This window comes from Pezoporus flaviventris, unplaced genomic scaffold (assembly GCF_033815535.1).
Source record: "Pezoporus flaviventris isolate CSIRO_AGI_PZ_B2104156 unplaced genomic scaffold, CSIRO_AGI_Pfla_v1 ptg000040l, whole genome shotgun sequence".
Taxonomy (NCBI): domain Eukaryota; kingdom Metazoa; phylum Chordata; class Aves; order Psittaciformes; family Psittacidae; genus Pezoporus; species Pezoporus flaviventris.
In genome coordinates this window covers 5,577,692-5,592,117 of record NW_026892588.1, presented here as the reverse complement: position 1 = coordinate 5,592,117, position 14,426 = coordinate 5,577,692, and the positions used below count along the sequence as shown (strand labels likewise).

The following is a 14,426-nucleotide window of genomic DNA, read 5'->3' as shown; positions in this document are numbered from 1 at the left end:
GTGGGGAAAAAAATAGTAGAGGAAGCAAAATAGTTTCTTGAGACTGTTTTAAGAGTTAACTTGAGTTCAGTAGTCTTTTGAAAATATGTAGGAAGGAGCTTAAAGTATGAAAGGTAAAATAATTTACCAGTTGAGGTGGAAATTGACCACTAAGTAGTTGGGAATATAAGTACAGTTAGCTGTATCTATAGCGAGAATTTCAAAGCCTATAGCCACAGAGCTGTCAGGCAGAAGAACATAATAAAAATCAAATGTAACTATCTTCTTAACCACTGTTATAGTATTGAGAAGTCACCTTCATTCAGTTGGTTCTCCTGATGCACATGTCACAGTTCCATTCCTTTTGATTGAAGAAAAAATTTCAGTGAGCAGTGGCTTTATCCAAGCCCTGTGGAAATGCTACTGGGTCTCCAAATCTCACATCATCACATCAGTTCAAGTCCTCTTGGAATCCCATGAATGATGAGTGGCCGTACATGGACTCAGTAGAAATGCAAATGAGACTCTGAAACTCTTTTTTTCCCTCTGAAAAGATGGTGAAATTACACAGGTTTCAGGGAATTTCCCTGTTTTCCCCAACTATAATAACTGTTTTACACAAGATAGTGAAAATGTGGGTTTAGGTTCTTTAATTTAAAGCAGTTGGTAGCGGACTCTGCCATCTATGCTGTCAAGTCCCAGTTATAGACTACTGATTCAGAGTGGCAGGTACCACCAAGTAGTGAGAGTAGGCTCTCTTTAAAATGCCGTATTTAAAGCCTCTGTATCCAGCTGCAGTAATGCATAATGTGTTGGACTGTTGGTGATATAAAATCTTTTTTTTTTTCTTCCTAATAGGTGGATGTATTTCTTAATGTAGTACATTTAAAAGAAGAAATTGAGTTTTTAAGGATCACACACGAGAAGAAAACACGATTGAGTGCTCTCAAGACTTCTCCAAATTCTTGTAGAGTACAAGAAGATAATAGTAGTAATTTTTCACCTCAGAAGTACAGTGAAAATGTAAAGCTGCTGATGGCATGGGTTAATGCTGTTTGTGTATTTTACAATATCAAGGTAAATAGTTTTATGCATTTTTTGGCAAATGCATCCTTTGCTGTCTTAAGGAGTTATTCTTTATAGAGCAGAATTTTTCCAACTATCAAATATATAGTAGCATCCAATGATAATTAGTCTTAAATACTCTTCTCGACATTTTAATCTGGTTTGAAATAACCATCATTATGTGTTTTAGCTGCAGCTTTCTTTTTAATCAAGTTTGAGCAAAAGGATCTCCCCTTCCAGTTAGTATTATGCATAAAAGTGCCTTTTAAAAATTGAACTTTTTTTTTCTGGAATATGCTGAGTTGTTTTTGTTTTGGGGTGAGGGTTTGGTGTTTGCTATTTTTTTTTGGGGGGGGGGGGGGGGGTTGGAGGCAGGGGTGGTTCTTTGTTTTGGGTTTTGTTGTTGTTTAATGAGCATTCATCCTAAAATATTTGTGCTTAAAACTTTCACCATTTATAGGAACTGTGAAAATTAAACTGTGAGAATTAATGTTTGGCATAAGGGGATTTCCTCTCCCTAAAGAGTAACAAAAATTCAAGGAACTTGTACCTTACTGTATTTTATTTAACAGGTGGAAAATTTCACAGTGTGTTTCTCAGATGGTAGAGTATTATGTCATTTGATTCATCATTATCATCCATGTTACGTGCCTTTGGAAGCTGTGTGCCAACGTACAACCCAAACAGTAGAATGTTCAAGAACTCGTACAGTGGGACTAAATTCTTCTCCGTCATCCTCTTCAGACTCTGATACCTCTCTAAATGTTATAGAAGGAAGGTTTGACCAAAGTGAGTTTTTTGATGTATAGAAGTTCATTTTAAGCCTGTTTCTTTTATACACAGTTTGGTTTCACAAAGGTTTTCTCTTTGCACAGCTGTAACTGCCTCAGTCCTGTACAAGGAACTCTTGGACAATGAAAGGAAAAACTTCCAGCTGATCAATGCTGCAGTATCTGACCTAGGTGGAATACCAGCAATGATTCATCATTCAGACATGTCAAATACAATTCCTGATGAGAAGGTAAAATGCCTTTAGAGTTGATGTAGACATGTTCTGCTTTCTTGTGAATGTGTCCTCCTCTTCTGTATAGCCCCTAACTTTCTGTGTTCTGTGTTTATATAGGTTGTTATTACCTACCTGTCATTTCTGTGTTCGCGGCTTCTAGAACTTCGTCAAGAAATTCGAGCTGCACGATTAATTCAGTCTGCTTGGAGGAATTACAGGCTGAAAAAGGAACTGAAACTTTCTCAGGTACTGTTTGCCTGTGCGATATTGCACATCTTCTGCTTTGAGAAATGCGAAATAAAGAATATAAATTTACTGTTTGGAGGATGCATGTTTATTAGAATACTATTGGCATTTAAATTCATGAGTACCATTTTTATTATCAAAGAATATGGCCTTTCTAGCATAATCTACTAAAACACGCTTTTTTTAAAGACTATTCTGAAGTAATTACATTTGTCTAAAGGCTACTGTTCTTTCTTTTGTGTGCTGATTGCAGCATGTCACCCCTTAAGTCCTTTCCCAATATTTCAAATAGAAAATAGTTACATTGCTTCCTTAAAACAAAAAGAGAGTAGCTTATTTTTAATTCCTGTTGAAGTCTACAAGATCAAAAGAGCAATGAAACTTCTGGATAGATCTACTATTTTGTTCAGGAGCTAAACTTTACCAGTGTTTTGAGTCACACAAGTGACAAGGTATATTGTTTCTTGCTTTTCCAGTAGTTATACCAGATCTTGTGATGGTTTTAAAACTATGACACCATTAAGGTTGATAAATGCCCCCACTATGTCTGAGATGTATGTTATTTGAGGTTGGAATAGTGTACAAGTGAAGTATTCTAAGAATCTGTAGTGTCAAAGGAGCAGATGTTTCATTTATGTAGGTGTTTTCAGCTCCAGGGTTTTCATGTTTATAAAAGCCGCACAACCTTGGTGATGATGACAATATATTCCCTTTATAACTGTTTTAAAATAACTACTAGTAAAGATGCTGGGAGGGGAAGGGGGAACCAAAACCCCTAAGCATTGCAGGCTTTTTTGATTTTATCTTACAATGTGCACATATTACTTTGCCCTGTGGTAGGATAAGCTAGTAGGAAGGTTCTGACAAGATGAGCTAATGATGTGTTATGTTAATTGCTTTTTCCTTTTACTTTGTACTTACATCAGTTTGTTATTACAGTGTGGCTAACTCTGGGTTACAATAAAAACACTGGTATATACAAACAAAACTCTGGGCTAGATGGATATGAGCTGAGATGGCTATCTTTATACTCTTATTTAAGTATAGCGGGAAGGCATTCTGGTGTGCTTCATTTGTAAAGGTATCTTAAATACTTATGAATAAGAATTTAAATTGAAGCTTGAAAATGGGTTCCTTAGCAGTGTTTAAAAGCTGAGTATAAAAGAGGAAGAACTATAAAAGTGGGAGGCTATAAATTTAAGTGATACCACCCTTTTACAAGGAACTCTGGGTTGAAATAAATGTTCTGTCTCAGGAAGTTCTTTTACTAAAGAAATGCTGTGGTGTCTACAAGCCCAATTTTTATGAGACTGCTTTAGATAGTTATTTTGATACATAAAAATTTGGGCACAAATTCCAACCCTAACTGTTCAGTGGATCATTCACTCTTTGTAGGAAAGAGACAGAGCTGCTCGGATAGTTCAGAAAGCTGCAATGAACTTCTTTTCTCGTCGACGCTTCCTGAGGAGAGTGAATGCAGCAGTTTTCATTCAGAAGCACTGGAGAGGATGCTTAGCCAGGATGATTCTTTTAAATCTAAAAAAGGCAAAACTGGAGGAAGTCAGAAGTAGATCTGCCACACTCATTCAGGTAATGTAAGATTACACAGCAAGAATATCCTTTGAAACCTGTAAGGAACTGGCTTCCTCAGGGCCCTTTGTTCTGCTTGTGGCAACTGATGTCTTCATGAAATGTAGCATTATTCACCCAACCCCTGCCTTTGAGATGTTTTGGTAGCTTTCTCTCGTCAAAGAAAAATGGCAATGTGCTATTAAATCAACAATTCTTCCTTCTCATTGAATACTTTTGGTATGCTGTAAACATTAAAGCCACTGGGTCTTAAGCCAGTCAATGTAAGGAGTGATTAGATTGTGTTGGTTTGCTTCTTTGTACTGATGAACATTACCTAAAGAAGCTTTAAAAAAATTACTCTCGTGGTGTTATGCCACTTGTAGTGGGCAAGTTCAGAATGGCAGACAATAGTTACGTTAGTTACCAATTGTTACTTGGGCTGTTAATTCTGTTTCTTAAGGTATTTCCCCACTATTTACCAAAGATAGATGTTACATTCCTAAGACTTTTTGTAGTGGAAATTAAAGAATTGCAGATTTATCAAAAAGTAAAAAAGGGAATCTTTTGTTGCCAGAGAAGATTTATCTTTTTTGCAGAATTTAAAATGCTTAAAAAAGCAATAATTCAAGTTTTTGGGTTTTGTTTGGTTTTATGTTGCTATCTGGGTTTATCTTCTTAGGGATTAAGTAACAATAAAGAAGTCTTTAAAAGTCTGAGGTTGGTAGTCCTCAAATTTAGGTTTAACTTGAGATTCCATGAAGAAAATACTACATTTTCTATTTTTTTTCTCACAGGCTAATTGGAGAAGATACTCTGCTAGGAAGAGATATTTACTGCTAAGGCACTATGTTATTTTTGTTCAAGCAAGGATAAGGATGGTCAAGTCTGTTGCCACATATAAGCGAATTCTTTGGGCTACTGTTACAATTCAGAGACATGTGCGTGCATCTAAGTTGGCCAAAAAAGATCGGCAGAGATATGAAATACTAAAGTCTTCAGCACTTACTATCCAGTCGGCATTCAGAAGATGGAGAAAATATAAAATTCAACAGAAAATTGAAGCTACTTTAGTTCTTCAGGCTTATTTCCGAAAATGGCAATGTTCAAAACTGGCTAAAAGAAAGAGGGCCGCCCTCGTCATACAGTCTTGGTATAGGATGCACAGAGATTTGAAGCAGTATCAGCGTATTAAGCAATGTGCTATCAATATTCAGGCTTGGTACAGGTGTCAGCTGGCTAGACGTATTTACCAGGAACACCGGGCAAAAATAGTTACAATTCAGCATTATTATAGAGCTTATAAACTAGGAAAAATTGAAAGAGAGCACTATTTGCAAAAGCGTGCAGCAGTGATAGTTCTCCAGGCTGCTTTTAGAGGTATGAAGGCACGTAAACTTTACAGACAAACAAAAGCAGTTTGTGTTATTCAATCACTGTGGAGAGCGAGAAAAGAGAAACTAAGATTTTTACAAGTAAAAAAATCAGTTACTACATTGCAGTCCCATATGAGAAAATACCAACAAGTAAAAAGATACAAAGCGATTAAAAATGCTGCTTCTGTAATTCAAACTTGGTATAGGGCACAGGTCAGCTCTAAAAAGGCAGCTGCTGATTTCCAGAGGATGCGCCTGGCTGCTCTTGTCCTGCAGTCAGCCTACAGAGGAATGAAAGCTAGGAAAGAGGCTCGCTTATTAAGAGCTGTGATAAAAATTCAGTCAAGTTACCGTGCTTACATTGTCCAGAAGAGATTCAAAAACCTGAAAGATGCAACAGTGAAAATTCAAGCTTTTGTAAAGATGAGACAAGCACATAAGCGATATTGTGCATTAAGGGAGGCAGCGCTTTGTGTCCAGCGAAAGTATCGATCTCAAAAATATGCTTTTCGACTTAAAGAAGATTACAGGAAATTGAAGGGAGCTTGCGTAAGAATTCAAGCTGCAATTCGAGGCTGTCTTGTCAGGAAACAAATACAAAGGTGGAGGGAGACTGCCATATTTCTCCAGTCATGCTACAGAATGAGAAGGGACAGGAGACGTTATTTGAGTATCTACAGTGCTGTTGTTGTCATTCAAAAACATTATCGTGCATACAAGAAACAGCTGTGTCAGAGGCAGGACTTCTTGCAAGTTAAAAAAGCAGCTGTGTGTTTACAGGCAGCCTACAGGGGTTATAAAGCGCGCAAAATGCTTAAACTTGAATATAGAGCTGCTGTCAAAATTCAGGCTGCTTTTAGAGCTCATGTTGCAAGAATGAAATATAAGGCAATGGTTCAGGCCTCCACTGTGATTCAGAGATGGTACAGAACTTACAAGATCGGTAACAGGCAAAGACTGAACTTCTTACTGACAAGAGCATCAGTGCTTTCTTTACAAGCAGCTTTTCGTGGCTGGAAGGTACGAAAGCAGATTCGACGACAACATGTTGCTGCCACTAAGATACAGTCTGCCTTCAGAAGGTTCATGGCTCTGAAAAAATTCAGGCTTATGAGCCATGCTGTGCTAACTATCCAAAAGCATTACAGAGCAAGTGTTATAGGCCAGAAACAACGGCAAGAATACATTCAACTGCGTAACTCTGTAGTGCTCCTGCAGGCAATATGGAGGGGAAAAATTGTGAGAAAAACAATTCAAAAGAAACATGATCTTGCAACAATTATTCAGTCCTATTACAGAATGCATGTAAATCAGCTAAAATATAAGAAACTAAGACAAGCCACTTTAGTGATTCAGAAATACTTCAGAGCTTACTGTATGAAAAAAGCCCAGCGTGCAACTTATCTAAAAACAAAGGCAGCTGTGTTAGTCTTGCAGTCTGCATACCGTGGGATGACTGTGAGGAAACGATTGAACAAACTCAACAAAGCTGCTACAACTATACAAGCTGCCTTCAAATCTTACCTGGTCAAAAAGGACTATGAAAGACTTAGATCTGCAGCTATAGCAGTTCAAAGGCATTATCGTGCAATTATTGATGCTAAACGTCAAAAGCAGAATTATCTGTCTTTAAAAAAAGCCACAATCAAAATGCAGGCAATTTATAGAGGCGCAAGGGTTAGAAGACAAGTTCAATATATGCATCAAGCAGCTGTTTGTATTCAAGCCATGTTTAAGATGCATCGCATGAGCATAAAATATCAGGCTATGAGAATGGCAGCAACTGTAATTCAAAGACAATATAGAGCATTTTCTCTAGGCAAAGTACAACGGAAAAAGTACTTGAAACTAAGGAAGTCTATCATTATCCTTCAGGCTGCCTGTAGGGGTATGAAGGTCCGACAACACTTAAAAGCTATGCATCGGTCAGCAGCAATAATACAGTCTTATTATCGAATGCACAAACAGCAGCAGGATTTCAGAAAGTTGTTGCTGGCAACTAGGCGGATTCAGCAGTGGTACCATGCCTGTAAAGAGCGCAATACACAAGTTCACAACTATATGATTATGAAAAGGGCTACGCTTTGTATCCAGGCTGCTTTCCGTGGTATGAAAACAAGGAGACTCATAAGAAGCATGAATGAATCGGCTGTGATTATTCAAAGAAGTGTTAGAACTTTTCTCAAGAGAAAGCATTATCTTTCCATTAAGAAAGCTGTTATTGTAATTCAAAGAAGATACAGAGCAACAAAACTGGCAAAAATTCAACATAAAAAATATCTTTCTTGCCTTAAAGCTGCTGTAGTCCTACAGTCTGCATACAGAGGTTTTGTGGTAAGAAAAAAAATGCAGCAGATGCATCAAGCTGCTACAGTTATCCAAGCAACATTAAGAATGCGTAAAATTTACTTTTCTTACCAAGCTGTCAGGCTTGCTTCAGTAATCATACAGCAGCGTTATCGTGCTTATAAGGAAGGGAAGCGTGTGAGAGAAAGGTATTTAAAATTGTACAAATCTGTTTTAACTCTTCAGGCTGCCTACAGAGGTATGAAAACAAGATCCTTCTTAAAGAAAAGACATGAGGCAGCACTCACAATACAGAGAAACTACCGAATGTATAGGCAGTACTGGCATTACAGAAAAGTTCAGTGGGCAACCCAGCTAATACAGGAGAAGTACAGAGCCAATAAACTAAAGAGAATTGCAGTACAACGTTACTCTTCATTAAAAAAAGCAGCAACTTGTATTCAGAAGGCTTTTCGAGACACGCAAGCAAGAAAACGCCATCAAGAAATGCACCGTGCTGCTGTTGTTATTCAGAAAAATTTTAAAGCTTTTAATGAACGTCGGAGATATCTCTCTGTTAAAGCAGCTATTCTTGTCTTTCAGAGAAGATACAGAGCTTTGATTCTGTCAAGACAGCATACTTTGGAGTATCTTTCTCTTCGCAGAGCAACTCTTCATATACAAGCTGTGTACAGAGGTATTAGGGTGCGGAAGAGGATTGAGCAGATGCATTTGGCTGCTAGTACAATACAGTCAGCCTACAGAATGCACAGGAATAGAAGGTCCTATCAAATTATGAGAATTGCTGCTATTGTTATACAGAGCTACTATCGATCCTACATTAAAGGAAAGAATCAACGAAAGAAATACCTGACAATGAAGAATTCTGCTCTTGTTATTCAGGCGTCATACAGAGGCATGAAGGAAAGACAGAAACTGAAAATCATGCATGATTCAGCCACTGTAATACAGTCTAGTTTTCGTATGTACATACAACATAGATATTACAAACAGTTGTGCTGGGCTGTCAGAGTTATACAACAAAGATTCAGAGCCAAAATGGCAAAAGAAGTTGACCTGAAAAACTATGCAAAAATAAAGGCTGTCATTTGCCTGCAATCCTCTTTTCATGCTAAAGAAGCTAGGCAGCTGTATGAAACTAATGTTACTCCACAGTGGTTACAATCATTCTTAAAACTGCATGTAGAGAGGAAGCATTTGCTTGAAAAGAAAGCAGCCGCAATAATGATCCAGTCTATGTTCCGATGCCAAAGAGCAAGGACTCGCTATAAATTGATTTGGAGTTCAGCAGTTGCTATTCAAAGGTGGTACAGAGGATGTCACAGGGCTCGTTTACAGAAAGCAGAGTATTCTGCTCAAAGACAAGCAATAGTAATCATTCAGTCTGCCTTCCGTGGTATGAAAGCAAGAAAAATAGCACGACAAGTACGAGCCGCAAGAAAAATTCAGTCTTTCCTTCAGATGGCTGTGCAGCGTAGAAAATTCATTCAACTTAGAACAGCAGCTATTATGTTACGAGCCCATTACTTAATGCATAAATATAAATCACAGTATGAAAGCTATAGAAAAGCAGCAGTTGTCCTACAGCGATGCTACCGATCTTACTTGATTGTGAAATCTGAAAGAACAGCTTACTTACAAACCCGGAGGAACGTTATAATTGTACAGGCTAGAGTCAGAGGATTCATTGAAAAAAAGAGGTTTCACAAAATGAAAGACAGCACAATAAAAATTCAGGTACTTTTCAAAGTTATAGTAGTGGAGTTGGGTGTGGGTTTTCCTTTTTTTTGTATGTGCTCAGTGTGGGATTTTGTTGTTGTTGGGTTATTTTTAAAATTGCTGCTCCTGCAGTGAGTGTTTTGATTTGTTTGTTTGGGGTGGTGGGGGTGTGTCTGTTTCTTGTATTTCTCCTGTATTTGTTTCTTCATGATGTTATTTGTACAGACATTAGAGTGCAGCATTTGTGGTATTGCTCTGAATGAGTTTCACAAGCTTTAGAAAACATCTTCTAGATGTGGGAAATGAAATATTTGTAATGGTGTAGAGATAGGAATAGTAGAAAAAAATTTAAAGCTAACATGACTTTTTTCCTTTTAATATTCAAGTTCCATTGAAAAATGTAAAAGTTGAACACTTTGAAAATTATATTTTTTTCCCTTTACATATTTACTAGGCATCATACAGAGGATATAAAGCCAGGCAGTGGACTAACAAAATGAGAGCAGCACGAGTTATTCAAGCCTGGTTTCGAGGCTGCAGAGCACGAAGGGAATATGTGTCTCTGATAAAAGCTGTATGTGTTATTCAGAGTCACTTCAAAACAAAACGGCAGCGGACCTGGTAATACTAAATTTCATATGGATCTCTCTACTTTTCAAAGCTTTTATTATATAGTTATTTAGTACTGCTCTGCACTCTGCAAGTGGTCTATAGGTTCTCAGGCTCTGATCTGCTGCATGCATGTAACATGCATGAATGTTCTGGGTATAATGTATAACAGAATAATTAAACTAGTTTGTGTTTATTATCCTGTGACATGATTTTATAATAAATGCAGTACTAGATCAGCCTGAGTTTGTTTCATTCAAAACTGTGTCCTCTGCCAGTAGCAGTAGATGATGCCTTTTAGGGAGAGTATGTATGTTAACCTGACCACTTTCTAAGGTCCCCCCTCGATATCCATTCTTCTTAGATTATGGATGACATGTATCTATATATAAAATAACTTATATTACAGATTATTCCCTTTGTTATCCTTTTATGGACCTGTTGTATGTCAATCTGTCTAATGCATTTTAAACTGCTGTCTCCCTTCCCAACGTCCTTTGGCAGCAAGTTCTGGAAGTACTTATTGTGGGAAAACAGAAAGTATCTTCTACTTTAAATAAGACTTTCTGCCAGCATTGCTGGCTGTCCTCTTGTTCCAATGTTCCAAGCTTTAGTTGATACAGATACTGTGAAAGTAGAACTGCTATTAATAATTTTGTTAACAGTTGCTGTTTTCTTACTTTAGAAATGCAAGTGTTCTCAACTTTTGGGGGGGTGGGGAAAACAAAAACAGTCAAAATAAACCTAAAATGCATTTTCATGTTAGGTTTTTGAAAATGAGGTTCTGTGTACTGATCATTCAAAGAAGATGGAGAGCAACCCTTACTTCACGGATGATTCAACATCAGTTTTTGGCAACTAAGGATGCTGCAGTTAAGATTCAGTTGGCATATAGACGGTACAGGGCTAGACAACTTTTCAGAAAGGTATGTTTTCATTTGGACTTTGCGATGTCATGGTTGTTTTAAAAGTTTTCAATGAATTTGAATGATTTTTCTCATCAATATGCAGAAGTATAGAAAAGAAAAAAGGTGGGGCCAGAACAAAAATTGCTCAAATCAAAACTGTTCAGTCATCAAAATATTGAATTTCCCTTTTGCTTTGAGCAATGAGGTTGATTTTTTTGTTTTCACACAATCAAGCAGTTGAATTACGCCTGTCTATACTGCTAGCAAGAGAAAATTTTAATTTTCTGCTGGCTTTATTGCGTAAGTTGAATTGCCCACATTTTGACCACATTTAGGCAAGGGAAAAGACCTTCTAAATTGTGAAAGCGCACTTTCATATAAACTAGTGCTGCATGTGTTTACTTATATTTCCTCTTATATTTTCTTTTCTTACGACAGAATAAAAATCTAGAGCTAAAGTATAAATGTATATCAATCATGACAGAAATGAACAAAAGTTTAATTATCAATGTGTCCTTCAAAAACCTTTTCAGAAGCTTCAAGCTGCTTGTTTGATCCAAAAAGCATACAGAGGTTTCAAGGCAAGAAGGAAATTTGTTCAACAAAACACTGCTGCTGCAATTATCCAGAAACATCTGAGGGCTTGGCAGAAAGGCAGGCTTCAGTTTATGAAATACAATGAAACTAGAAGAGCTGTCATTAAGCTGCAAGCATTTATACGGGGTTATTTAGTCAGAAAAAAAAGTTGGTATACTTTAAATGAAAGCCACACTTTTGATATAAAGTATCACTGGAACTGTTTTAGCATTAGTTTTGGCTGGAAAGAAAAGGAAAACCCGATCACTTGTTGACTGCTTTGAGGGTTTCGTGCGTCAGAAAAGATGAAAATACAGTTTGACCCTTTTCACACGATCCTTTAGTACTAAAATAGGCTTTCATTGCTGTGCGTTTTTTAGCTTCTGTAATCTTTGTGGCTTACCTGTAGTGGATACTTCTGTACACACATGTTTAGAATGAAACTCTTTTCTGCTATATATTAATGTTGTTGCTTACAATTACTTCTCTGTGTTATTGTTTACATTAGAGACCTAGTACTGAAGAAAGGTAGCTTACTTTAGTTCTGAAGTAATGGTTTCAGAGGCAGTTCTTCAGCATCTGATAGTACCTCTCTGTGTACTATCACCTTTGCACAGGCGATTAGCTATCTGTGAATATGAAACCCAGTGATGTTCCTTGGTTTGTTTTTCTTCTACAGATTTCAGACCAGAAACAAAAGAAGAGACTACTATATTTTACAGCAGCTGCATACCATCATATCTGTGCCATTAAAATTCAAAGAGCGTATAGGATTCATCTCATCTTAAAACTTGCACAAAACCAGATCTCATCTGTTCTTGTAATACAGGTTAGTCTAATTGGGGGAATGATTTTGTGTGACATAGTCTAATTTCTGTCAGCTAAGTTGCAGCACTATGACACTAGTTCCTTCACATGTAAAAATAAAGCTAAATTATAGAGACTGATTTATTAAATAATGCTGCTTATGCTTAGCTAAGCATAATAGAGTGGATCTCAGCAGGCTTTGGAGGCTTAAGTATTTTAAAGCTGAGGATGGATGGAAAAGTTATTGTTTCCTTCAGACACTCAAGCTTGCTAAAGAGTGCTGGTTTAGCTTATTTCTTTACATCCTACTGGATGTAGGAAAGATCAGATGTGACAACATGTAAGGCTCATGAAATGAAGAGCACCTCCTTACATGAACAATCCTCAGGAATCTATTTGGTTGGATGTTTCTAACCTGCTAGTGATACTAAAGCCTGTCTAAGTTGCAGCATTTTTAATATTGCCATGTTTTGTTTCTCTAAAAGCAAAAATTCAGGTCTGTATTACAGCACTGCCTAATAGTAAAAATTATCTTCAGGTCTCTAAACTCACTTAGTCTCAATAATGGAAGGACAGCAACAGATAAATGATGAAGCTGAATCAGTAACCCCTACTCCTCCGTATATCCGAATCTGTTCTCTCTCCCCATAAGTTATATTTTCCCCTTAAGGAAAGAGCAAGCGGGTGGGAGAAGCTTTTTTTGCTCAGATTTGGCATACAGTAACCTGTCTCCCGTCTGTATGTAGCGGGGAAGAAACAGAGCTGGGAAAGAAGAAAAGTGGAGTTGTAGTTCTCCTTAAAAGGCAGCTAAGAGAAAGAAAAATCCTAGGACAGAGTAATGCCAGACACAAGTATAAACTGGGAGGTGAGTGGCTGGAAAGCAGCCCTGTAGGAAGGGATCTGGGGGTGCTGGTCAACACCAGGCTCAATATGAGTCAGTAGTGCGCCCTGGCAGTCAAGAGGGCAAACATCATCCTGGTGTGCATTAAACACCATATAACCAGCTGGTCAAAAGAGATGATCATCCCGCTGTATTCAGCATTCGTGTGGGCTCACCTTGAGTGCCATGTGCAGTTCTGGGCCTTCTATTTTAAGAATGTTCTGGTTCTTGAATATGTCCAGAGGAAGGCAATAATTCTAGGGCTGATGAGAAAGGGCTAGAAGAAATGTCCTGTGAATTGCAGCTAAGGACTTCTGTCCTTATCTATCTTTATCCTTACCAAGCTTTATCTAGCTTGAAGAAAAGGAGGCTGAGGGGTGACCTCAATTTGCTCTCTACAGCTTCCTAAGGAGGTGAAGTGAAAAGGGAGGTGCTAATCTCTGCTCCCTGGTATCCAGTGATAAGACACATGAGAATGGTTCAAAGCTGCACCAGGAGAGGTTTAAATTGGACTTTAGGAAGTATCTCTTCACTGAGAGGGTGGTCAAACACTGGATCAGGCTTCCTAGAGAAGTGGTCGATGCCCCATGACTGTCAGTGTTTGAGGCACTTGGACGATCCTCTTAATAACATGCTTTAACTTTTGGTAAGCCCTGAAGCAGTCAGGCTAGATTATTATTGTAGATCCATCACAACTGACAATATTCTATTCTATGTGGAATGCTTCCCTAACTGTTATTAGTTAAGATTTCATTTTGCAGTCTTGCATTTCAGCTACTGCAAGGCCAGCCAAGAGTTGTGGTGATTATATGAGTGCTAGCAATGTTTACAGTGCCTCTATATGTCAAGATTCATGTTCAAATAGTTCTTCAGGTTTTATCAATGCTTGTTTATGATAGGTAAAGTCTAAATAAATAAATAGAAAGATACTTTTAATTTTAAACAGAGATGGTTCAGAGCAAAAATGCAGCAAAAGAGATTTCTAAGAGATTATCAAAGAATCATTCAATTACAACGAGTGATTCGAGGCTGGCTAAATCGCAGAAATGATGCAGCAACTATAATCCAGCAAAATGTACGAAGATTCCTGGCCTGCAGACGGAGGAGAAAATTTGCAGTTGGAATAATTAAGTTTCAGGTAAATATCACTTGTGAGAAGACAGCAAAGTTTTGTTTGTTTTTTTTTTCATTTCATTTTTCTCTCATAGGTTTTTGGGGAGAGGAAGGATGTTTACTTTGGTCAGTTTATCAGTTCAACTGCAAGCCAAGTCAGCTTCAGTTTAGACATCAAAGCTAAATGGAAACAAATAATGAAGTGATATTAAGCAGATACTGGTTGAGGTGACTTCTGTGGGAATGCATGTGGGATGTATACACGT

At 37.6% G+C, this 14,426-nt stretch overlaps 1 protein-coding gene across 3 annotated transcripts in view; it reads left to right on the top strand.

Moving 5' to 3' along the window:
• ASPM (assembly factor for spindle microtubules) overlaps window positions 1–14,426 on the top strand; it is a 29,547-nt gene that overhangs the window by 11,341 nt on the left and 3,780 nt on the right. For 2 of the 3 annotated variants that reach the window (XR_009745563.1, XR_009745562.1), the window contains exons 13-23: window positions 838–1,056; window positions 1,617–1,833; window positions 1,920–2,065; window positions 2,168–2,296; window positions 3,692–3,886; window positions 4,663–9,285; window positions 9,722–9,888; window positions 10,643–10,802; window positions 11,318–11,528; window positions 12,040–12,189; window positions 13,994–14,131. Coding sequence is in view for 1 of the 3 variants with exons in the window: in XM_061465525.1 (XP_061321509.1) it covers window positions 838–1,056; window positions 1,617–1,833; window positions 1,920–2,065; window positions 2,168–2,296; window positions 3,692–3,886; window positions 4,663–9,285; window positions 9,722–9,888; window positions 10,643–10,802; window positions 11,318–11,525; window positions 12,038–12,189; window positions 13,994–14,185 (6,408 nt within the window). In the remaining 2 variants the exon portion in view is untranslated. Of the gene's footprint in view, window positions 1–837; window positions 1,057–1,616; window positions 1,834–1,919; window positions 2,066–2,167; window positions 2,297–3,691; window positions 3,887–4,662; window positions 9,286–9,721; window positions 9,889–10,642; window positions 10,803–11,317; window positions 11,529–12,037; window positions 12,190–13,993; window positions 14,186–14,426 lie in introns of those variants that run through there. The other variant, XM_061465525.1, reaches the window with a different exon arrangement.